The 26,685-nt window shown below is 43.8% G+C and overlaps 1 protein-coding gene across 1 annotated transcript; it reads right to left on the bottom strand.

Annotated features, from left to right (window-relative positions):
* Nucleotides 1-493: 493 nt before the first annotated feature.
* FAM98A (family with sequence similarity 98 member A) lies at nt 494-26,422 on the bottom strand. The gene is made up of 8 exons (XM_083176107.1): nt 26,120-26,422; nt 20,192-20,340; nt 18,072-18,206; nt 14,445-14,632; nt 13,030-13,110; nt 11,107-11,223; nt 6,566-6,733; nt 494-3,296 (listed from the first exon to the last, which is right to left on the bottom strand). The coding sequence occupies exons 1-8, from the start codon at nt 26,170-26,172 to the stop codon at nt 2,610-2,612; spliced, it is 1,578 nt and encodes a 525-aa protein (XP_083032233.1). The 5' UTR covers nt 26,173-26,422; the 3' UTR covers nt 494-2,609.
* Between the last annotated feature and the right edge of the window lie 263 nt (nt 26,423-26,685).

The raw sequence follows: 26,685 nt of genomic DNA, 5'->3' as shown, positions 1-26,685 counted from the left end.
GCTGCCACACTTTTCCCCCATCTTTGACACATTACATTTAGGGTTCTCAATAGTATGATCATGTGAAGCCTGCAACTTAGTGCAGCTATATGCCACACATATGTTAGCTCCAGACTCCCTGATTATTGTTTGCAGACACATCGGGAAAAGTACAAAAATAATTTATTCTAGGGCAAGCCTGTTGCAACAACAATCCCACCCCCCCACCTGCAGATAATTGAATTAAGCCCTTAACCTTCACATAATTCTTGACAGGGGAGATGGCTGTGGAGCCCTATTCAATGCGGTATTCCCTGACAGCATTGAATAGGGAATCCCCTTCAGAATGAGCCCGACTTCACAAGCAGACAATCTCAGACCCCATCCCCATTGCTACATATTACAATGTATTAGAGCGCTGAAGTGTTCCACATAGTGAGAATAATCAATGTATTTTGCATTAATCAAAGCAACATAATTAGATATGGAAAAACGAGAATAACAAACAAGTAAATAAGACGGTAAACCATTCAGGAACTTTATTTCACCTTTCATACAAACAGCATACCTTCAAATAGCTTCTTTCACAGCTTAACAATGTTTATGTACAAAGTAAATCCAACAAAATTATTATGTGGCTCTTCTTAAAAGGCTTAATAAAGAACACAAACCCACACAGGCTTGTTTTTCTGCAGCATACGTAAATAATATTTTTGGGCATGACCTCTGTTGCCCAAGAAGTAGTGCACGTCATTTGGGGGGAAAAAAAAAATCCATTCAGCTCGACTGAGTGGCATGAGACTTCAATAACCAAAAAGGAAGAAAGTCTTAGAGCTATTTTCAAGTAATTTTAGACCACGTTAGTTGAAAATATTGTTATTGTTGCGGAAATAAAAGTTTTGTTGTGTGGTAACTGCACTTAAAGTCGTAAACTGATGATCCCGGATATGACCCCTATGGCTGAACATAGTATGCTTTTAAGACATACTAGACTGTCTTACAGATTGCAGTAGAGCTCATGTAATAAGGTTTACCCCATCAGGAACGTAATGAGTGCATTAGAAGCAAAAAATAATCAACACGCAATAGAGGGATGAGATCAAAAGGAAAATAGAAAATTATCAAAATTATATAATGCTAAATCTGCTCTGTATTACAGTGGACCAAGCGTCCCATAACACTTCTAGCCAGACACTGGCAGAGTCCAGAAACAGATGAAGGAATTTTCATTTAATATGGAATTTCGAAATGCTAATTGTTGGAAAACCAGTTTTCTGTTCTTTTAAAAAGAAAACATTATATACGCTTTAAGAGATTAGCAGGTTAGGGTGTGGATGATTAGGTTGACAGGCAGAAGTTAGAAACATGGAAAAGGTTGATATGGTCAAAAGATCTCCAAACCAAAAAGGGTTGACATGAGTTTTTTCCAGGTTTTTTTGGTGTCTGTCGATTGGACACCATAATGTTACATTCTTCCTATATGCCCACTGTGATGGTAAAAGTATGTACAAAAAAACCCACATTAATGAAAAAGTAAATTTAGAGCTTTTTTTTTTACAACATTTTGTTGTGTCGATCTTTTGACCATGTCAACCTAATGCATGTCAATTTCTTGCGTTGACCTTCCACCTGTAGACCAATAGTAGTCGACCGAATGACAACATACCAGTAGGTCAAACATATTCAAATAGTAACTTATTTTATTTCAATATCATAACCATTGAAATAGATCTCTTAAGTCTGCTTAGACAGCATTATTGGTTTGTTTTAAATGCAATTATGAATATTTTTTAAGTGTAACCAAGACAACTTTTAACATTGCGTACATGTTTTATTTTAAGTGTGTGTGTTCTGGGCTTATACTTTTCAGTATTATTAGCTTTTTGATGACCAAGTAATTTGAAGTCTCATTAACAAAGCTTTAGTTTACCAAAACCAATCACCAACATCAAGCAATATAGGTTTGCTTTGAAGTCAAATACCTATAACATACAACTTTTTCATTTAAGCGGATACAGCAGGTTGTGATAAAGAGCACTACTACTGCGTTCATCCACCTCCACCATAGCTGCACATAACTGAAAGTTACTAGCAGTCATTATCGGTGAACGGCCATACTGGGGCTGAGGCAGAATCCATGAGAATGCAACAAACCACTGGGACAAATCCACTTATTACAGAACAGACGACTGACTCTCTGCAACAGCATAAAGGTGGGATGTTATGTAGGATGGAGTTACTTAGTTTAAGCAGCTACATGAGATTGCATGTTAAGTTTATGGTAATCTAGCCATTTAATTCCAATATCAGTTGAGCACTAGACAAATTCCATTATTAAAACCATGCATATTAATTGCATCTTTCCTAAAAAAATTGAATGTCATTACCATGGTGAAAGCCAATAGCATTGTCTGAAGTGTGTGTATAGAATAAAGGTTACCACAACAAATAGCATTTCTGAAGAAAAGCAGTTGTGTGAATACATTTTTTATTGCTCACTTCCACACATGCATCAGGTTGTGTCAGTACTCATAATGGAGGTGGGGTTAAAAAAAAAAAAAAAATGTAGTTTTCTGAATAGGTTGTCATTTGTATTGCCTGAGCTCTACTGAACTGCTGTTGAAATAATCTCAACTGGTGTAGTGTCTCCCCTGTCCAAAACCAGACTGATTATATTGATACCCTCCATGTTGAAAATGCTGCTCAAATTGACCACCTTGGTTATAGCTCTGTGCTCCACGACCACCCCAACCACCACCTTGTCCTCCTCTTCCACCACGGCCACCTCGACCTCCTCTCCCACCTCCTCGATCACCATCTTGGTATCTGTTGTCTTGTTGGTATCCTCCACCCTGGTATCCACTTCCAGAGTAGGATGAACCTTGGTAACCACCATAGCCTCCACCTTGATATCCACCACTACCACCTTGGTATCCACTACCACCTCCCCGATATCCACCGCCTCCTTGATATCCACCACCTTGGTAGCCCCCTGCTTGAACGCCAGAATCTCTATAACCACCATCTTGATAGTGTCCACCAGAACTGCTGCCACCATCCGTCCAGCTTCCTTGAGTTTTGCCTCCTCTACCACCTCTGCTACCTTGGTCATAGTTTCCACGGCCTCCTCCTCGGCCACCACCTTGTTCATATCCACCTCGACCACTGTACGATTGTTCATATCCACCTCGTCCTCCACCCCTACCACCACCTTGTGGTGGGCCATCTTGTCTCTTCTGCCAAGGAGGCATCTCTGGTGGAGGAGGTTCTATTTCATTAGGTCTACCACCTCTGTCAGGAACTCTACCCATTAACACCTGCAATACAAAGACATTGCTTATATAAATCTTCTAGTACAACTGAATAGATTTACAAATCCATTTACTTAATTATCATATAGACTAGATTTTCAAAAACAAGCAAGGAAATATACTGAGCTCCAGTCATCTGATGTTTATATATTCAATAAAATGCCCATGTCCACTTACAGATGTGTCCTCCTACACCGATTTTCAAAACATGTGGTGCAACACATTTCTCTGCACAAGGCAGCTCCACTTCTTGAAAAAGCTACCTCAAACACAAAGTTTAAGGACCTCTTTAGACACCATTAAAAACACAACATTGTTTTGCCCCTGATTTTCATGGTTGTTACATCTATGGTGGATTTTTTTTTTTTTTTTTTAATAAAAGCCAAACATCGAAGCCATTTAACAGAAACTAGCCAGCTCTGAGAGGCACCCTACAAGAGGTGCTGTTTAGTCAGCTGAGACCGAGGTGGATACAGCCGCTAGTACTAACCAGAGCCCAATTCGCCAGCTCAGAAGCACACTCTCCCTCTTAAAGCCTCATACACACTACACGACGGGAGCCACAGCCGATATAGTTAATCATACCTGTCGTGGTCGGCTGATATTGTGCGACATTGCTGCTGGCTATTGAAGTCTAAAGGCCCCCACACATTAGTCCGACTTGTCCTAAGGACAAGTCAGACCTGATTTCCCCTGCAGCTCCCCGGGAGGGGGAGACACGATTAGGCACTGATGTGCCAAGTTTTGCAAATGATACATGCAATGTATCATTTGCAACTCCCGGGGAGCTACAAGGTGGAGGGAGCAGGGGGGCAAGGGACATCCAGGTGACGGGTGGAGCACGCTGCAAGGTGGCTGCGGGGCGCTGCTAGTAGCCCAGAGGCAGCGGACGCTGCGGGGGACACAGGCGGCAGTAACCGAGAGGCAGGCAGGGGGAGCCGGGAGCTGTCAGCGCTGGAGAAAAAAAAAGCCCGTACAATGAATGGGCGGCCTGTGATTGGCTGAGCGCTCTCTCAGCCAATTGCTGACTGGCTGAGAGAGCGCTCAGCCAATCACAGTCTACCCATTCATTGTATGGGCTTTTTTTTTTCTCCAGCGCTGACAGCTCCCGGCTCCCCCTGCCTGCCTCTACGTTACTGCCGCCTGTGTCCCCCGCCCCCCTCCCCCCCCCCTGGTTACTCCACCGGACGTAGAATTGACAGCTTCCTGCTCCGGCTCCCCCTGCCCATCTCCCTCGCCAGCATCCGCCACCTGTGTCCCCTGCCCGGCTGCACATAAGATTTAGACCGCGCATTGGGTCGGACCGGGTGTCTATACCTGCGATTTGGCCCGATCCATCTGAATCGGGTGAAATCGGGACCAAATCGCATAGTGTATGGGGGCCTTTACTGTAGCTCACTATTTGGGATCATTATAGAAGACCTGAAACTGTCACATTATCAATTGCCCACACCATCTGAGAATGACGGGACTACATTGAGAATCAGTGTGTGCTCAATTGAGCACACAATGATGTCAGCATCGCTCAGAATGCTCAGCTGCGGGATGGCGTAACAGGAGCTATATAAAAAACCAAGCTAACCAGAATCACCCCAAAGTTTTCATAGGACTGTCAATAAAATAGAATAAAAAAAGAAAACCTCTTGAAATCCGTGAGCATAACTCATCCTAGCAGAAGATTAATAAAATGGACATAACTATATTCTCTCCCAAACACAGGAAACCATTTCACAATAGGAAAAGTGTTCGTTAGAAGATTTTAATTAAAATGCCCAAGTTAGCAGCCGGGAATTTCATTATTTCTTAGAAAAATCAATTCACACGTTAAATGTCAGCCTTTAGGATGTCTGGGGAAACGGTATTAATACAATGTTTTGGTTGCCGTTACATATTTAGTCTGGAAAGTATTTTTATCTAATCTTGAGAAGGAGTGGAATGCTCCAAGTAATAATGATCAGAAAGAAAAAAAAAATTACAAACTTACACTAAAGGGTAAAGGATAGGGAATAAGCTATATAATACAATACTGTGCCTGTGCTCACACCATGGAATAAAGATTTATTCAGATAAAAAAAAAGTCACCACTCAAAAAAAAAAAAAAAAAAAAAAGTACTAGTTATACCGTTTGTAAAAATAAACCATACATTTATCATCTACAGTACGTATGGGGGGCAAATCAAATTAGTCAGGGTATTGCATGATCTGTAGCTGAACAGATTTGTAGCAATTCTGTTATTGATCGCTTGCTTGTGCCTGCTGATGATGATACAACTTAACTGGTAATTAAATCAGAACCTTGGAGCAGGTCTTACCTTTCAGCCTCCCTTTCTCAGACTTGTGGGAAAAACTGATAAAACAAGGATGCCAATAAAGAGAACCAGAACTGCAAAATAGGTTGCAGCAAAATGGTGGATAGAGGTATGGCACTAAGTGAAGGTAGAATTTCCACCTACATCTTGTCCACCTGTATATAGCCTCGAATCTGCCATGCAGTATGAGATGCCAGGTCCTGTGAGACATCTTTTTTGCCAACCATGCATCCTAGATACAACGCATGATTTAGGCTCACCAGGATAGTGTTCAGCTTAATCTTTTACGCTTGTTTAGCGGTTTGCGACTGAGCCTCTGTCTGAGTCTGTATACTTTGTGTACAGATTCAGAGTTGCATGGGACCTCTCAGCTCACTAGTGACAGGCATATCCTGCTGCATACGCCTACTGAAGCTAAATATATGAGAGCGACTGCATCAGTATACATAGCATGATGGAGTGTAGCATGGAGAAAAGTCACAATTGCAACATTACATTTGTATGGAGAATCAGACTGAAGCTGGCACTGGCTGATCTAATGAAAAAGTTGATATATTGTGCACGCAACACTGCATTGTGACCAGGTTGCATTTCTAAAAATAAAAGATGGCCGATGCTGGCAGGGTATCATGGGCCCAAGCACACCTAAGCTGTTTGGCAGGGCTGCAGTAATGATGTATGACACATTTCATTTTTCTAAAGGCAAATAAATAAAATTGAAGTATCCTTAAAATGTAAAACTCTCCAAGAGGATCATAGACTGACCGATCTTTCTGTAGTACATGAATACAAATATTCATATCTGAAAGTTTATTGCAACAAAGTTTCAATCTAAAATTGATATGCGGTGGACATTCAAACAACATACTTTTAGAATAATAATAGGAATACAAAAAAAAAAAAAGGATTGATTGATTTTTGGTGAATAAATTCCCAATTGCTTTGATTGCCGAGTGTCCTCCTTACCTTATTAATAGCACAAGCAGTTTTCTCCCGGGTTAAACCACTGCTAGTCCTCAAGATTTTGGACAGATCATGACGGGCCGCCAATAGATGTGCGACACAAATGGAGCCACTATTCGATAAGGCCGCACGTTTTGGCTGGTAAACTTTACCCAGTTTGTCAGAGTGAGTCTGTGGAAAAAAAAAAAAAAAAAGAACCATAAACACATTAGATAATGCAAGCAACAATATTACTATTATTCCAAGGAATAATTATTTGTCGTCATTAATTACCTCCAGATTCCTTAATTCGATTTTTATTTTGTTTTAGTTATGCATTTGTCCCCAGAAGCAAATGTAAAATCTAACAAATGCAATGGGTATTTTATTTACTACTGCCTTCTTCTGGAGTAGTGTTTTGTGACTGGTCACTAACTTTCTCTACACTGCAACTAAATGACCGCAAAAAGTGGATTTTTGTCCTTACCCAGAAAATACTTATTTCTGAATCCTTTGATGGACACTGGGACAGTGGGGAAGGGGCAGAGCCATGGCGACAAGCACCAAGTAGTAAAAAACTTCACTGGTGCAGCCCAAGACCCTCCTTCCCCACACTCCGCCTTAGGTCAGTTTAGACTACAATAGGACTTAGGAGCACAGGAAAAGGAGAGGAAAAAGAAAGGAGAGAGAGAGCGACCTTGTACCTACGTGAAAAAAGAGCTTCCCCTAACACCAACCCTCCAGCTGATCAGGGGCATAAAGGCGGGTGCCCAGTGTCCACCAAAGGCTCCAGGGCCTGTAGAATGGACCTCATGGATTCCATTTGGAAACGAGGAACCTTCAGGTGCACATTGAGATCCTTGAGGTTCAGGATTGGTCGGAAAAAGCCATCCGGCTTTCTGACCAGGAACAGGATGGAATAGTAACACTGACTGTTTGGTAGGGACCTGTTCTATCACCTGAGTCCGAAGGAGGGTTTAAATGGAGAGCTTCCAACTTGTGATGGCAGGCTGGGCGCCCGTGGTGAAGAAGCTGGTCGGAGGACGCCTGTCGAAGGAGACACAATATCCTTCTGACACAATGCTCAAAATCCAGCGATCTGATGTGGTCTCCCTCCACCTGTTGGCAAAGTGTAGGAGACGAGCGCCCACCAGCGGGGAATCGGCCTGACAGCAGCTCTGGGCTGAAAAGATTGTCTCCCAAAAAAGGCAGGGCCTCTAAAGCCTTTTTGGACTCTGCATCCGCGTTCCATGTGTGGAGCCATAGGGCTCGCCTGGCCGCCACAGAAGAAGCTGAGATCCTAGAGGATAAGGTAGCTGAATCCAAAGCCACTTCACTTAAGTATGTGGAGGCCTCCCGAATCAGGTCCTCCAAAGGAAGTAACTCTGATCTGCGGGTGCCTGAAGAAAGGTTCTGTGTCAGAGCATCTGCCCACTTACCAACTGCTCTTGCCACCCAAGCCGAAGCCAGCATCGGCCTAGTCAGAATACCCGCATGTGAGAAGATGATTCTAAACACATGCTCCATCTTCCGATCTGTGGAGTCCTTCAGAACCGCCACCATGGGTATAGGCAGGGTAGTAGACTTTACTAAGCGTGCGACATGAGAATCCACCTGCGGTGGGCATTCACATTTCTTGGGACCCTCCTGCGGGAAGGGATAAGTAGTAAACATACCTTTGGAAATAGTAAACTTCTTATTAGGATAAGCCCAGGCTTTAGCCAAGTCTCCCTCTAGCTGAGTGGAAGGAGGGAAAATGGCTGGGTCCTTCTTGCGCATAAAGTAGGGGGCCTCCTCCGCAAGGGGCTGGTCTGGCGCCTGTATGTTAAGGCATGAGCGAACCGCCTTGACCAAAGCATCTACCCTGGACTGGGTCATAAAGTCATCCTGAGACACAGACTCCTTTCCAGAGTCATCTGAATCTATTTCACCCTCAGAAGAGGACTCTGACGAGTCTGTCCTCTGGGTGCGGATCCTGGAGGCCTTAAGCTTACTAGAGGCACCCAGTAAAGATTGCAGGGAAGAGGAGACCTGTACCAGGCCCTGCACCGAGGAGGACTGGCCTTGAACCCAATCCGGCTCTGTAGACGGTGCCGTCACCTGAGGGGGGAGGGGTCATCTGAGGGGAAGGAGCCACCTGAGCAGGTGTAGGGGGTCACCTGAGTGGGTTGAGGGACCACCTGAGTGGGCTGAGGGGAGCTACGAGATGCGGCCAACTGTCCAGCAAGGTCCCTCATGGCCGGCCGTAAGGGCCTGTGCCCAGTCTGGATCGGGGGGGGGGGGTACCTGAGATGGGCCCAAACCCCCAGAGTCCTCCCCATTACAGCGTGAACACACACCCCCATGGTCTGCAGATGTAGAAGAAAAATTTCTCTTACCTGTACATCTGACACAAGTAAAAGCCTGCAGGGCAGGAGCGTCCCCTGACCATGAGGGTCTAGTGGACTTGGAGCCAGACCGGGAGGTCATAGTATATGGGTAGGCTCCTGTCACACGGCAGTACAAGTGGCAGTAGTGACAGAGTTCGAAAGAGAATGCAGGAATAAGCACAGAATTCTCTATATATATAAAAAAAGGTGATGTAGATGCACCGTACTGAACACCTAGAGGTGCAGTATCAGTGCTACAACCTGAACCGTCGTGGAGACTGGGAAAGGAAGGGTGCCTCAGTGTCCTTTCAGTGTGTCTGCCGCAGTAGCTGTGCTCTGGCTGCTGCTACTGCCTGCGCAGGAACACTGTCAGGCCCCGGCGGGAACTCAGAACGAGGCTCCCTGCAGGGACCTGGGCGGGGAGTAAGTGAGGGGGACTAACCTCCCCTTCCTGGAACCAGGCCAGGGTATGCAAAAAAAATGGCGGCCCCCCACCGCTACTGAACTACCCTTGGTGGTCTAGTGGCCACGGTCTCCCTCACAGGGGACCGGGTGCCGCTGCCAGGCAACCGCCGGGAGCTCTAGGCTCCCTCCCCCACTCTGTGTCTACCTGAGCCGCATCGCAGACCTCTCAAGTCCGCGGTCTCCCCCAGCCGCGACACCGCAGCATGCTGTAGGGAGGAGGGGGGGGGGGGGGGGGAATAGGGGAGCGCGGCATTTCTGCTCCTCGGCGCACATCCCCTCTGTGCCTGGGAAGGGGTCGGCTTGTCAGCGGCAGTTCGCGGGAATATTGAGGAATAACCAGCTCTGAAGTGCTCTATAGGCAATGGCACAAACTAACAAAGCGTGATATAGACTTTCTACTAAGGAAGTGTCATTGTCGGAATACCTGTGAGAAAGAATGATTCCGCGGGGCTTCAGAGTGAGGAATGTGCCCAGGTCAATTCTGAAGTATGTTGGAAATGGATCCGCATTTTAAATAAATGCAGCCATGATCTCATGGTACTGGTTGTGAACGAATCCGGCCGGAAACTTCAGAACACCAAGACCAAATCACCAATGTTTGAGTTTGAGCATAAAAACACTAATTATCAGAAGGAGCTGCTTAAGTTTAAGAGAAATAAATATTTTACAGTCAAAGAAGATTATGACCATAACATGGTGTATCGCTGGTTAACAGAGAGACCAGGGCACTTCTAAACACGACCACAAAGAGCTTGGCCTTTTAGGAGAGCACGAAGTGCAACTCCTAGAAAACTACATAATTAATCAAGAATTTTCCCTTTAGGGTCCTCAACAGGTTGTGCCAAAGCAATGGGCACAAAAAAGAAGGCAGAAGGCCAACCACCTATAGGAAGGGGGCCAGATCAATAAACTGTCACACAGACAATTTATTGATCTGGAATTAAAAGTTCTGTACCATGGCCTTTCCTTCATTCCCACCACTTCCTTCGAGGATTTAAATGCATTTTGCTTCCTCCCAGCAATAAAAATTCTGGTCATGGCCCCTGGGTTTTCATGCCCAGATAGATACGGGAGGGGGGATTCATCAGTGTGGGCTGGATACCACAAGGTTTAAACATAGGTTACCAGTCCTGATCAGCTCCAAGACACCAGTCCAGGGCACCATCGGTAACACGCAGCTCACGCTCTTTCCCCACACCGAGTACACAGCGCGCTGGGACCCTTGCGGGAACAGACAGGGGAGAGTCGGCCTGGATGAAGGACAGTGAACATCACCGTAGCCACGCCCTAATGCATTTCAGATGGATGGACGACTGAAATATTGCCACTAAATAAACTAGCCAGATCAAGCGCCCAATAATGTGTTTGAACCCCATGTATTTTAAAATGGTTTGTTCAGGTGCGAAGAAACACCATTTTATCTCCACGCTGAACCAGGATTTATATAAAAGCTCAGTCACTCTCCTTAAAACCAATAGAACTTTAAGATGTTGGCATATACCTACAACAGTGGGACAAATAGCTTTTGTATATTAAAACCCTTTATGGCCTTACATTAGGGGTTAAATTGTATCACCAAGGTTATAGGCACCCATAATGCTACATGGGAATATTTTTTTTCATTTAAATTTTCAAGATAGACAATCCCAGTCAGCATTTCTTTCATTACTGTTAGAGAAAGTGATTGACCCATTAAAAACTGTACAATACATATTGCAAAATGTACTTTACCTTTGCTCTATCTGACCAACCAAATGATTGTACAGTCACATCCAGACGTTTAATTAACATTTTTCTACGGACTTCATATTCATTAGTTATGGCTTGATTGATTGTTTCAATTTTTTCCTGGGTAAAGAAAGTTTTTTTTCATCATCAGTAGTCAATTTATGGAAACTCAACTACAAAATAATAAGAGTCTTATTGATGTAAAACGAACATTGTACGAACTGTTAAATGCATTTTCCAAAGTCTATGGGCTGTATTCAATGAGAATTATTCTCTGTGCATGGCGAGAGATTTTTTCAACTAGATTCCAATGAATCTACACCACAATGAAATAAGGTTCTTTCAAAACCCACTCAGGAATTGCCAGGTTTCTGGTTTTGAAATGAATCATTAGAACAAAAAACTGCATTCAAATATTTTATTGAAAAAAAAAAAAAAAAAAAAAAAAGTGGCTAGGGTGTGGTTATACAGCAGGTGGCAGTCACATCCCATGTGACTGCCAGCTCAGTGATTAAGCCCCACCACCCCACGGGATCCCAATGGCAGAAACCAGCGGTAGAGGACTTTTACATCAGCTTTTCTTATTTGAACTCCTGTAGTGATGAGGAAATGTTGTACTTGTTATCATATTAGCGATATATGCTAGAAAACCCTATGCATTAAAGGGGTTAATTACATTAAATCAATAAGCTATGGTTTATGTACAAGCTCTATTAAGACCAAATGTTATGTATTTTGTTAAGGAAATTAATATTCATATATTTCTGTATCTTAATCCGGTACTTGTGTATTATCACGGCGTCCAGTTTTGCCACGTACGGCACCGTAGGGAAAATCGCATCGCATTCGATGTTGTGGGGCATGCGATGCGATTTTTTAGTGTCATTTATTCACTGCTCTGTCAGTCCCGTGTGAGTGTGCAATGCCATTATATAAGCTATACAATAATATGATTGTATGGCCCCAAAATAGATTTAACGCACCCCCCCCCCCCCACTATCCACGCCACCCTAAAGCGTGGAGAGTGCTGCAAGCCCCGCTAGGGGCGGTGGAATGCGTCCTCTGACCTTTTCATTCCCCCACTATCCACGTCGGCGTGGAGTTGAACTTATACCAGGCCCAAAGCGAGGCGAGCGCAGCGAGCCCCGCGAGGGGACGCAGATTACTTTACATGTATTCCGCGTCCGCTCGCCACGCTTCGGGCTCGGTGGCTCGCTGCACTCCCCACACTATATAAAATCAACTCCACGCCGACGTGGATAGTGGGGGAATGAAAAGGTCGGATAAAGGGTTACCAGCCCGAAACGTTGACTCACACAGCCTTGTGTTTATTGTCTACTTTATTGCAAGTCTGCCGCCGTGCAGCATTAGAAATCTTGAGAGTGACCTCGTACTGTTTGTATATACTCATCCTGCTTGGATTGAGGTGCACCCAAGTTTTTGCCATTTCTGCTGAGTGCCTGGACTCATATATATATATATATATATATATATATATATATATATATATATATATATATATATATATATATATATATATATATATATATATATATAACGAGCGACGCTGGAATTTTTAGCGGATTTTTTGCGCATCTGAGACGTTGGCACTCAAAAGGTTAAGGAATATAGTAGAGCATGTGATCTCTAAACTGGGCAGATTATATATTTCCCATGCAGGAACAGGTTTCAATCTAGGTTTCAATACATTGCAAATGATGGTTCTAGCCTCCTTCATGAGCCCAAATCCCCCATGAGTAGGATATGCATTTGACTACAAAGATGACACAAACATTGCTCTGTCTTCATAGCCCACTAGCATTCCAGCAGCGGGAGAACAAGACTGATTTCCCCGATGTACCCTATTTTTGGCTGCAGCACCACTTTTCATTCATGTAGCATGTGAGCTTTAATGATTGAACTTACCCAATGAGATGGCCCCAAAGTCTTGCTCAGGAGAGGTTTTCCTAAATGATTAGGTGGCACTTTTGCTAAAGTTTCCTTTAACTAGAAAAAATAAAAATAAAAGTCAAATACTAATATGTAAACCTCTATACATGCACCAAGAATATCCCACTATTTAAACACCTTTTGTTCTGATCACTCTTAAGGGGTGTACACACGGGGGCAATCTGTGCTAAGCAATTTTGCTTAGCTATTTTGCTAAGCAATTTCGCTGGTGTCAAGATCTCCCATAAGGAGTGATTGTGTGCTTTTTCTAAGCAATCTGACTAGATTATGTAAAAAGTAAGCACAGATCTCTCTGTCTGTTCACTGAGTCATTAAATATCTCCTGCTAACTAAATGCATGCAGTCAAAATCTAGTCAAATTGCTTAGCACGTGACTGCAAATCTGTGTGTACAGAATGAGAGATAGTGTCAAAATCTCTCACTCAACCACTAACCAGCCTCTTTTGTTTAAGCAAAATTGCTTAGCACAAATCTCTGCATGTGTATGTGCTCCCCATTGGAGATCTGGACACCAGGAAATCGCCTACCCCATCATGCCTTCCCACAGTTTTGCTTACAGGGATTGCTAAAACTATGGCAAGGCATGCTGGGATGTTTAGTTTCACAACAGCTGGAGGGCCATAGTTTGGACATGCCTGGCCTTCCCTATATAGCTTAGCAAAAATCTATACCTGTGTATGCCCCTTTACATTATTTTCTCTACAATTCCATTTTAGGGTTTTGCTGCACTTGTTCTCCCTGAGCAGTATTTTACCAATAGCCCTAGAGGCTGACTGTTTGACCACAGGACAGGATGAAACTGCCCCAGGAATACAACTGACGAAGAAGATGCAGCAGCTGACTTGATGGCTGTACATTCTGGTCCCATTAGAAGCCAAATGCACTACATACATCCAGTTTATAGAAGATAAAAAATATCCTGTATCATGGTGTTTCAGTCATTTATGAAATAACCTCATTTTATACGTAACCTAGAAATTGCTATTATTTTCAGAAATAAACAGAATCTATGGAAGGATCATTTTCAAAGATTGAACATATTTTCTCAAGTAGCAATTAAGATATGACTTCTTGCAATGTGAAAAGTACACAGTACAAGTGGATCTACCCACTGCTGAGTTACAGGATGTTGAAGTCCGACCTGGACAAAGACTGTTACATTGGAGAGCTAAGGGAACAAATTCAACTAGCCCCATGGTTCCTGACTGGGCCAAACAAATGTGATCAGAATACTACACTCTGGTATATTTTAAAATGATTTGAACACTTTGTAAATATTAATCAAAACCAGCAAAGCATTTCCATTTAGCTTTATTAAGAAAAACAAATGCTCTAAAAAAAAAAAAAAACCCAGACCGATTAAAACAAACCTTTTTCTCGATTCCACTAAAAAACTGGAACATCGTTATATTAGCTGGAGGCTTGGACATTCCCAGAGTCATGCATACCATCTTCAGTTCCTTAAAAACATCACTGCCGCCGCCACCATCTTGTTCCTTCTTTGCAGGTATATTTACACATAGCATTCTTGCAGATTCAAGTTCAGATATCAAATATGCTGCAAGGAGTGAAAAAGCACATAGACTGCTAACTTCAAGAAATCATGCATTGATAAAATCTCAATTGAACGGATAAATAAGAATCACTGTTGCTTCCTTTTCTCTAGATCAGGCATTCCCAACCACGGTCCTCAAGGCACACCAACAGTACAGGTTTTAGTGATATCCAGGCTTAAGCACAGGTGACTTAATTAGTACCTGAGTGATTCTGATTAATCCATCTGTGCTGAAGCCTGGATAGCACTAAAACCTGCACTGTTGGTGTTCCTTAAGGACCGTGGTTGGGAATGCCCGCTCTAGATCATCAACAATAAGCACATGGGCCCTTATTCTGATCGGTGCGGATATTCCCGCATTCTTACGGAGCGGTCCGCACGCCACGGTGTTTTGCCGCATGCGGCCATCGTCCGTAGAAACGCCCACGTGTCCTCCGCATTCGGACGGACTCACTCTTTAAGAACAGGGCGTGTTTACGGACGACATACAAACCATGCGTGTGCGGGAGAAACACTCCGATTCTGCACGGTATTACAGAGTATTACAGAGTATGCTCGGGAATACCGCATCCGAACGGGAGCCAAGCGGTGCTACCGCACGTAAGCGGAGTATTTACGCCAAACAACCCACTATTATGTATCTTCTGCAATACATCACAAGACCCACTTATTCAATTACCTATCCTCATAAAAAACTTCTTATTTGGAATTGGAATCAATTAGATGCCAATATATCCTTACAAGCATGCCTAACACATGCATTGCACACATTAACCCTTACAGCCATTGAAGTGCAATGGTTTCAATTAAAGCACTGACAAGCGTCCTATTAGTGAGTAATGAGTAAAGGAGTCGATTCTATTGGGTTCAGGTGTTAATGCTTGTAGTCATTAGGCGTACGTTCGCCTACCGCATGAACGAGTGGTGTCCGCAAAGCAATAGTACACTTGTGGACACCGCACATTTCTTCCCCTTTTGATCGCGTGCATTCGGAGTGGTATCCGAATGTACGCCCCCCAACATAAGTGTACTCCCCCGTGTCCGCCCATGTTTCCGCCCCGTTTTGCCCACTTTTAAACTACGCCCATGTGACATTCCGCATGACGCCCATAATACGCCCATATTTCCCGACTGATAGCGGTGAACAGTTTTGGACGGGATTTGGCCGAACTGGTACCGAGTCAAGGCGTGGCACATGCGCGTAGCGTTCTCCACGCATGCGCAGACGCCGTAAAGACGCGATCCGAAAGTATGCGGTAAAGTCCGCGTCAATCAGAATAAGGGCCATGATGAGGAGAACTTTTGAGGAATAGGATGATGTAATGTTACTTTTCTTACTCCTTCCCTGCTGGGCAACACAAATTCATTTGAAAGAAAAGTTTCTACAGTGGCAACGTACAGTAATCAACTTCCTAGAAGTCAACAGACTTGTCTGTGTTACAGTGACACTTACAGATTGTACCAGGCAGTTACATTAGTGTGGATATCTCTCTCAGGGTTAGATTTATTAAGCAATGTCTGGTTTTTATCAACGGCCAATCAGCGCCTACCTGTCATTTTTCAAAGTAAAAGGTGCCCATAGAAGGTCCGTTCGGTACTATGAGATGCGCGCTCCCACGCATCTCATCGTACAGTACAAAAAGTATGTGCTGCACATACTTTTTGTACTAGCTGTTCATCGCATGCACAAGGCATGCGATGTGTACTATTTAAGTACCGAACGGATCCAATGAACGGACAGTCTATGGGCACCTTTAGCCTGTAACTTCACAGTAAGGAACTGTTTGGCCGGTGATCAAAACCAAATACTTTATCACTTCACCGACCTTAATAAATCCGCCCCTTAGTTACTATAATGGCTTATTGTAAAATATATCCTGACAAAGTCCCTTTGGATATCCTCATACAATGTGACATTTATAATCCAAGCTCGTTAATATGATCTTTATATAGTTTTTTTAATATTTATGTTTGTCTCATGTTCCTATTTGCCTAATTTGATGTGATGCATTTAAACCGGATCAATAAACATTGTTTTAACCACCATTGCAGTACAGTGATAGCAGACATTAATTTCCTTTCCTCTTGCTACAATCCATACAGAATTATACTTTCAGGGGTGTACCTCTAGTGGTTTATTATGATGGACCCATATTCGCATAACAGTCTGCAAATAGATTCCCCTCCTACTTAACATTGGCATATACAGTAAGAACACCTGTGCTTACACCACCCTTCCATTGGATATTATATACTTTGGTACCAGTAAGCTCTTACAGCACATAATAATTAATTCCTTAACCGTCTACAGTTTTTTTTCTTTTTAAATACGAATGAGTATTTAACCCCTGTGTTCTAAAGCGGAAAAAACCCACAGATTCTATTTATGATATTCCAGAAGGTGGTAAATAAAAAATAGAATCGGATCAGTTGCTATGGGTAACATCCCATCTTCAATAGATCACCCATCTTAGTAAATTTAACCCTGAGCATCTTGTAAAAATTGTATGGTTGGAAATACAAGACACCATAATTCAGTCTGCAACAAAACGCAGGCCAGGGAGAAAATTCACTTTTCAGAAGGACAATGATCCCAAGTACAAAGCCAAAGCCAACACTACTGGCATAGATGAACAATACTGTATAAAGGTGAATGCTCTACAGCGGCAAAATAAAACATTAGATCTCAATCCAATTAATCTTTGGCACTGTTTTAAAAAATTGTAGTCCGCACAAATTGTCCAACCAACCTGAACAAAGCGGAGCAAATCTGCACAAATATCACTCCCTGGAAAAACACCTTTCCCCAACAGACTGAATGCTGTTATTGCAGCAAAAGCTGCTCTACCAATTACCAGTCTGCAGGGGTTGAACAACATTTTTCGGTTTCCATTTTTTGTTTTTTAATATGCAAATATAAAGGTATGTGTGTGGAAGTCTACTTTAAAAAAACATACTGAATCATAATAAAAAATATTGCCTGGAACAATCGGTGTCACTTTAGGGTGATGAATAGATCAGAGCATTAACTGTTAGAGCAGTGGTTCCCAACCCTGGTCGTCAAGTACCCCCAACAGTGCATGTTTTCCAGGTCACCAGGGGAGGTGCCCTCATTATTCAGACACATTTTAAAAGATCCACAAGCGGAGCTAATTATTTTGCCTGTGATTCTGTCTGGAGACCTGGAAAATGTGCACCGTTGGGGGGTACTTGAGGACCAGGGTTGGGAACCACTGCGTTAGAGAATCAGAAGCGCATGGTTTGCCATCAGGACATGCTACTGTTTATCTAACAGTTGGGCAGTATATGGCTTATGTTTTGGTTGAACATCACAAGATGGTTAGGTATGGAAATTTGTGAAAAGCATGAATACTTACTTACCTGGGATTGTTATCCCTTAACGGTTTACCAATAAATGCATGTCAACCCATACGGCACTTACTTAACAGCAGTAGACAGTTCTTCTTGTCCAGAAGACGTTTAGCGAGGTCTCCAGATGTCAATGATGTGTATGGACAGTTCATCTCCATCAACAGACCGCTCATTTCTAACTGAAACCCTTCTGCCTCACTAGGGCCTATAAAAGTAAAGACATTTGGGTAACAATGAATCCCCACCATGACAGCTACAAGACTATTGGTCAGCCAGTCTTATTCCCTTAGGAAATATTATGAAAATGGATTTTAAAATCAGCTAACAAAATTATCTTAAATTGATACATAGCAATTAAGGCCGAATAAAGACCATAGAGTTTAACCTTGGTTAGTGTGTATGATCCATTTGCTACATCCCTTATTATGCATTACGTGTATTCTGATTTACTTAAAGACAGATTATGATAATTTGGTACTCTTTACCTAGAACGGCGCCCACGATTGAAATCGCGGGCATCGCGGGTAAAATCGCGGGCATCGCGGGTAAATCGCGGGTACATCAAAATCGGGTACCCGCGATTACCGCGATTTTCCCATAGAGAACAATGTTAAAAAGCCTGATTGACCGCGATTTTAGCGTTAAATGCCTCAATGCCCGCGATTTTCCCATAGGAATCAATGTTAAATGGGCTACAGAGCCCAAATAGCCCCAATTAACCCTTAAATGTCCCCCCAATTTTTGTACGCCACCCCACGATCCACGCCAACCCGAAGCGTGGCGAGCGCAGCGAGCCCGCGAGGGGCGGCGGTACGCGTCCTACGACCTTTTCATGCCCTACTATCCACGTCGGCGTGGAGTTGAGAATAGAATAGTGTGGCGAGCGCAGCGAGCCACCGAGCCCGAAGCGTGGCGAGCGCAGCGAGCCCCGCGAGGGGACGCGGATACCTTCACAGTTATACGCGTCCCCTCGCGGGCTTCACAGGTGTCCGCGTGGCCACGGACACCTGTGAAGCCCGCGAGGGGACGAGCTTACCTGTGAAGGTATCCGCGTCCCCTCGCGGGGCTCGCTGCGCTCGCCACACTATTCTATTCTCAACTCCACGCCGACGTGGATAGTAGGGCATGAAAAGGTCGTAGGACGCGTACCGCTGCGCTCGCCACGCTTCGGGTTGGCGTGGATCGTGGGGTGGCGTACAAAAATTGGGGGGACATTTAAGGGTTAATGGGCTCTGTGGCCCATTTAACATTGATTTCTATGGCCAAATCGGGTGGATTGAGGCATTTAACACTAAAATCGGGTCCATCGCGGCTTTTAACATTGCTTCCTATGGGAAATCGGGAGCATCGCGTCGCGGGCATTGCGGGTACATTTATGGCCGGCCGCGACGCGACCGACGCGATTTTTCAGGTTTAACATGGTTTTCAATGGGAAAATCGCGGGCATCGCTTCGGTCGCGTCGCGGGCAGGCATAAATGTACCCGCGATGCCCGCGACGGGCGCCGTTCTAGGTAAAGAGTACCGATAATTTTTTTGCACCCCTGGATGTTTTAGTATATCTTTGTCTGACCATATTTTAAATGTATTTATTGTCTCTACCAACACAATAAATGTTTTTTTTTTTTTTACAGGAAAAATAAAAAACTGAATATGTATGGTTTCCATTGAACATTCCGGACTATACACACTGTGCAATTTTGACTATATTGCAGGGTTCGCAAAAACGCGCTACACCGCATATTTTACTCTAAATGGCACCCGAGGACTCCGTTTCTAAAACTGAAGGAGTCCCCGGGGACACGCTGTGCTGCAGCCGAGAGCCACCCATGAGCCAATCACTGGAGCGGCTGCCAGGACCCAATCATTGTGCCGGCAGCAACATTAACACACACACTTATGTGATTTAGATCCCCATGACTGCAATTTTATTTGTTTAATTTTAGACATATTGGGGCTGTACCGAGATGGGACTGCAGGAAAAAAAATTGCTTTGAATCTGTAATGAACCCCAATGCAACAGATACAAAACACTTATTTTTTGCATGATGGGTAAATACTGGCTGCTTTTGCATGTAGCCCACAAATACTGGACTTTAACACTAAAATATAGACATGAGTTTACACACACACACACACACACACACACACACACACACACACACACACACACACACACACACACTACTTACTGTTTGTGGCTTCTACATTTTCTTCCAGTTTGCAAAATAATCTTAGCTCGGTGACCAACCATGCACAGAGTTTGGTGTATTCTGGAGAAAGGGCTCCTTGGCAGGCAGCTTCCACCAAGGCTCCCTCATCCATCAAGGATCCTTTGTACCTGAAAAGACAGTTACACGATTCACATAAGAAAGTCTGTAAAGCAATGAGACTGGGCACTGTAGAGCTCAGTCAGTATTGTAGTCTGTAGCTATTGTAAGAACAATATAAAACTCAGTCATTGAACAAGTCAACAGTTAAATAACCGATTGAGAACCACAAGATAAACTAGCCATGAATAACAAAGTAGGGAACACATAGAAGAAAACATATAGGCAAGCTATATTTTAAATAAGGAAGTTTCTTACATAGAACAGTAAAGCTGTGTACACACGGGAGCGATAGGGCGACCATATTGCCAGTGATTGGAGTGTGCCCCGGCGATAAATAGCCAGGTGCGCGCTCCCGTTTTCAGCCCTGTTCTAATCGCTGGTCGCAGGAGCTTGCTCCTGCGACCAGCTGATTACCTCTGAGTCTCCCCCGGCAGAGGTCCCTTCTCATCAGCGACCATCTCTGGTCGCTGATGAAAAGGAGAAACTGAGCAATATATTGCTCAGCCATATATTGCTGAGCAATATATCTCCCCCCGTGTGTACGCACCTTAAGATCACACTTCCAACATAAATTGCTGTGCACACTTCTGCACCTAAATGAATTCTACTACCATTCAAATAAAAATGGAAAGAAAAAAAAAAGTTACAGACAAGCTGCAAATTTACAGCAGGCTTTTAGCACGTGATTAATTGTATGGAAATATACGGTTATTTCCCATAGTAAGTACAGTGTTTAATGCAGGGCAAGGCACAAATTCCAGCAGCTTCTGCTGATAAAATGTGTCATATCTAAATTAGGGGGTCTGGCTGTATCTGTATATGAAAGGTCACATTTCACTGTTCCATTTCTTATACGATACAATGGCAGTCACATACATAGACATGTTGCACATTTTTGCTTGTGTGCCCTATTTGCTCTGTTTTGCAAATACTTTATGGAAAAAGTAAAAACCAAACCAAAGTACCAATACATGCCATGGCATGACAAGAAGGGCTGTTTAATGTGAAAGAAGTCTATATGTACAGGGATACATCTGTATACTCCATTGAGTGTAAAGCCTATCAGTCTAACCAAGCTGCTTACAATAACGTATTTTTGTACCTATGGTTTATGTCTTGTCATACCACTCCACATTGTGTCCTCCACTATACATGAAATTCACAATGCTGGATTATGTGGAGACAGCTGAGGAGGGGCAGTACGGATTGTGTAATGGTTAGCATTACTGCCTCACAGCACTGAGGTCTGGGTTTGATTCCCACCGTGGCTCTAACTTTGTGGGGTTTGTATATTCTCCCCATACTTGCGTGGGTTTCCTCCGGGTACTCTGGTTTCCTTCCACAATCCAAAAATATACTGGTAGGCTAATTGGCTCCCACCAAATTAACCCTAGAATGTCTGTGTGTACATGTGGTAGGGAATATAGATTGTAAGCTCCACTGGGGCAGGGTCTGATGTGAGTGGTCAAATATTCTCTGTAAAGCGCTGCGGAATAGGTATAAGAAACTGTTAGTAAATAAAATATGTTGGGGCAGATTTAAGCACAAGCTACCATTGTCACACTGCTTTAATGAGACTAAAATGCCACAGATGAGAATCACAATTTGGGCATATTCAGCACTGATCACTAGTTTTGATCGCAGGCAGCGATGCATTTGCAGATCCACTTGCAAAAATGGAATCATAGAACAGTTTTTTTCCATTTGAGTTAAGTGTAGGGCTTACACTAATCTGCTAAAGAAACAGGCTGGAAGTGGTTATCGCTGATGTAAAGCTGGCCATACACTAGTGCGATTTAGCCATTTTTCACCTGATTCTGATGGATCGGGGCGAGAAATTGGGTAACAAGTGGAAAAATTGCATGCGTTTGACATCCGATCCTATGCACGCTCCCATCCTGGTCCTATTCTATAGGACAGAAAATATCTATTTTCTAATTTATTACCATATATACTCGAGTATAAGCCTACTTTTTCAAAACATTCATTATGCTGAAAAAGCCCCCCTCGGCTTATACTCGAGTGAGGGTCCCACTTGAGTCAATACGTTTTCCCAGTTTTTTGTTGTAAATTTAGGTGCCTCCGCTTATATTCGGGTCGACTTATACTCGAGTATATACGGTACATGATTACAACAGGAAACCGTTAAATAGATGAAGCATACTATCCAATAAGAATTATGAATACATTACTGTAAGAAGCAGAGCTTCTTACAGAAGTCAGGCTACAAACTCATGTTATGGCTCAGAATAGAAGCGGTTCTATGATCTGTCAGCAGTACAAGGTAAATTCCAGCACAGTTATAGCATGCAGCCTCCATTTTGCAGAAGCCAGACCATAAAGCACAAATGTCATGCAATAATAAATCTACATTTAATAGTCGCCGATGTCAGATATAAAATGGAGGACGCTCAGAAATGTATGACCAAATGAAATATGGTACACTTAGCCAACTCTTGATATTCTAGAATGTAGTATTTTTGCAGGCATTTTAACATGTCATGCATGTTCGAACTTTGGGCCTAATTCAGATTAGGTGGCTGCTTTGCGAATCTGCGATCAGAAAGCTGCCACCCCAACAAGGTGAAATTCCAGCCCCGTGCAAGTCAACAATTTACTTGCAAATCAATTCACAACTCTCACCATCAAATGATTTTCCCAGTCTGTGCAGGTTTGTGTAACTGACTCTTCCACAACTCTACGACAGATAACAGGCCTAAAAATGCCAGCGCTGTCCCTGAAATTCTGGGCACGCCTGCATTTTGCTGGTGACTTCCTGTCAACGACACCGAAGGAGGATTGCGAATAGATTAATCACTGGTTGGCATTGCACGTGCGCACTGTGATCCAGAAGTATGCACAAACGATCACCTTGGGATCCGGTCTGAATAACCCTATTGTTTGTTTATTTTCACAATGAACAGAATCCCTATTTTCCACAAAGCATTGATGGGTTAGTTATAAGCCTCCTCAAACAACTTTTTCAGGAAAGCACTATATAGAAAAAAAAAGGGTACTGGTTTCCTAGCACGGCCACAATCGCGGGCATCGTGTACCTTAAAGTTAAGGTACACGATGCCCGCGATGGACCCGATTTCCTTTGAAACGGCGGGCATCGCGTCGGTCGCAGCCATTAACATTGCCCCCGACGCGATGTCCGCGATTTTGCCATAGGCTTCAATGTCAAAATAATTTTTAACATTGAAATCGGGAGCATCGCGTCGGTCTTGTGCCATTATAATGGCACAAGATGAGATGGACTTGATTAAGTCCATCTCACATAGGAAACATCTCACATAGGAAACAATGTGAAATGGGCCAATATGACCCATTTCACATTGTATATGGCCCCGTCGTTACCCCACGATTGACGCGAACCCGAGGCGTGGCGAGCGCAGCGAGCCCGCGAGGGGCGGCGGTGCTCGTCCTCTGACCTTTTCATTCCCCTACTATCCACGTCGGCGTGGAGTTGAGAATATAAAGTGTGGCGAGCGCAGCGTGCCCGAAGCGTGGCGAGCGCAGCGTGCCCCGCGAGGGGACGCGTATACCTGTGAAGTAATACGCGTGCGCTCGCCACGCTTCGGGCTCGGTGGCTCGCTGCGCTTGCCACACTTTATATTCTCAACTCCACGCCGACGTGGATAGTAGGGGAATGGAAAGGTCGGAGGACGCGCACCGCCGCCGCTCGCCACGCTTCGGGTTCGTGTCAATCGCGGGGTGGCGTTCAGGGTGTCAAATTGGGGGTGTAGGGAATATTTTACATTGAATCAAATGTAAAATCGGGGCCCAGGGACCCGAATTCACATTTGATAGAATTAAAAAAAACGGGTCGGTCGCATCGCATGCGATTTGGTCGCATGCGATGCTACCGACGCGATTTTTCCGACACTACCACCCCGATGGAAATCAGTGTGGCCGTGCTAGGAAACAAGTACCAAAAAAAGGTCTAGTCTGCCAGCACAGTACCTACAAGTGGGCTTTTCACAATGTAGCAGAAAGTGTTTATTGCTCAATTTGCATACATTTTTCATTTCCATGTATACAGCAACCAGCTTTAATTACAATATGGCCTGCCGGCTATACAAAGGCCACCCAACTCACAAAACTGAAGGAAGTAGCTTCCATCCTCTTCGAAGCCTTTAAAAAGTGGGTTGAATGGGTGAGGTAAAAAGAAAGGCTGGTACACATGAGAATGACATGTATCCCAGGAAACCCGAAGACCAATAGTATACTATATTGCACAGCCGTAAATACTGCATGATTCAGTATACAGCTGCCCACTACATTCACTTGCGTCGGCCAATCTGACAGGCAAAATGTAAAATAGGTCAACCCCAATGATAGAAATCATGTGTGCACAGCTTGCAAAATGGTTGATATATTGTTGCAGTCAACATCATAACAATGTACTGGCCAATATATCCCACTTATGCCAGCCTAATGTTCATAGCTTAATCTTCACTTTTAGTATATCACCTAGAAGTGCTCTGAAGAGGTGTCAAAAACCGGCTTTAACCTTTTGAAGACAAATATAATCACTGAGGAATTAGAATGAAAAATAAATGAAAATCATTTTATTCACAAAAGATATTTATGGAGACTTCAACAGTGCTGACTCATAGGAATTGATTCAATTAGCTCACCCTTGCATCTGGCTGCATTTACTGTAGCTTTAGACTGGTTTATACTTTTTGCACACTTATAGGGATTTGATCGAGCCTCGAGGGGAGAGAGAGAAGTGCTGCTGCAATGGCAATTCTCCGCTGTCTTGGCTATGTGCATTGACCCCTTAGATCAGGGGTGGGTAACCTTTTTTGTGCCAAGGGCCGTTTGCATGGGGAAAAAAAATCCTTTAAAAAATTTCTCTTACAAATTGTCCCGCTTCAGCCGTCCCATGCTCTGGCGGCTGAAGCAAAGATTTTGTGACAAAGATTTTGCATACAAAAAGTATTTACCCAAATATTTTGTAGTATTCCATACCTCTCAACTTTCCACAATGCGGAAGAGGGACCTTTACACGCAGCCAAAATTTGGGAGCGTGTCCTTCAAATCACATCACTCATGCAAGGCCACACCCGTTTTGACGCTGCTGCCCCTCTGCCTGCAGGGAACAGATGCTGTGCGCATGCACACAGGGTTTATTCACCCAACTGCCCACACCATGGGAACGTCCCCAAAAAAACAGGACGTTCCCGTGGAATGCAGGACAGTTGGGAGGTATTTTTTTTATTTAAACATTAAATTTTAGCAAAGTATTTTATCTACATTACACTTGATTCTGTGAGGCGACCTGCAAAACATGCACTGTGTGGGGTCCTGAGAACCTGTGCTTTAAGAAATCAGACTCTCCACTATTAGGGCCGCGTACAGTATATAGCTTGTATCCAATGTTTTGTACAGTTTTCTGTACTTTATGTTTGAATGATCTCTGTAGCATGTAAGGTGCTGCATGCCGCTTGTGGGGCCATATAAATGATAACTTTCTTCATGGGGGTAAAACCAAACTCACCATTTCCCTTTTAATTACAATCACTTTAAAACATGGTCAGACTCCTCAGCAATGAACCCAGGTCTACATCCTGCAAGTTATTTCAGGATTACAGCCCATGGCTTGAACTGACTCATGATCCCCTGCAGCAAGGTAGATTATAAGATGCCCAGAGAGACCACTGACCCTTTGCCAGCACAACAATCTGACATTACAATGTATTATAGTTCATAAGGCATACTGTACGCGATCTGATCATGCAGTGGCCCTGTGGCACTCCTAGTATAGAACTCCCATACCCCAGGTCTTCCAGGGCCTCCAGAATGTCATTCTCCATGATGTCACACTCCATGATGTCGGCAGAAACACCGCTGCGCTTGCGGGTGTCCAGATTGACAGCTGGTGCAGGATGACGACACGCCGGGACAGCTGCTACCGGTCTATACGGGCGTTCAGGGAGGCTATGGTGACTGATTGCTGACGGAGACCGGAACCTGCCTTTCTCTCTGTATCACCGTCCGCCTCCCCGGCCTCCCGCAGCGGCAGCAGCAACTGACAGCAACCAAGAGAGAGCGACTGCCGGGCTGGCAGAGGCAAGGACCCCTCCGTTCGCCTTGCCTCCATATATCGCCATTGGTGCGCCTATATAGCTGCCTGTTTATAAACGTTATATTTTTATAGAAATAGAACATTATACCTTACAATAAACATTTTAATAAAAGTCTTGTAAGTGCGTATATGTTTTTCATAGCGATTTATTAATTTAAAATTTACTAAAAATGACTAAAACTAATTGAATAGAAACAGGCAATACGTCAGACAGTACTGAAATGGCAAGCAGCCAGTTCCCGTGTGGAACACGTGG

This window comes from Crinia signifera, chromosome 3, assembly GCF_055691185.1.
Source record: "Crinia signifera chromosome 3, ASM5569118v1, whole genome shotgun sequence".
NCBI lineage: Eukaryota > Metazoa > Chordata > Amphibia > Anura > Myobatrachidae > Crinia > Crinia signifera.
Note: the sequence above shows the minus strand (reverse complement) of the source record. Positions and strands in the feature narration are given on the sequence as shown.

Coding starts and splice junctions, on each gene's coding strand:
- FAM98A (XM_083176107.1), bottom strand. CDS start 26,172: ATGGAGTGTGACATCATGGAGAATGACATTCTGGAGGCCCTGGAAGAC. Junction 14,633..18,071: donor GAACTGTCTACTGCTGTTAA/GTAAGTGCCGTA, acceptor CACTCCTTGCAG/CATATTTGATATCTGAACTT. Junction 3,297..6,565: donor CTGCTTGTGCTATTAATAAG/GTAAGGAGGACA, acceptor TTTGTATTGCAG/GTGTTAATGGGTAGAGTTCC.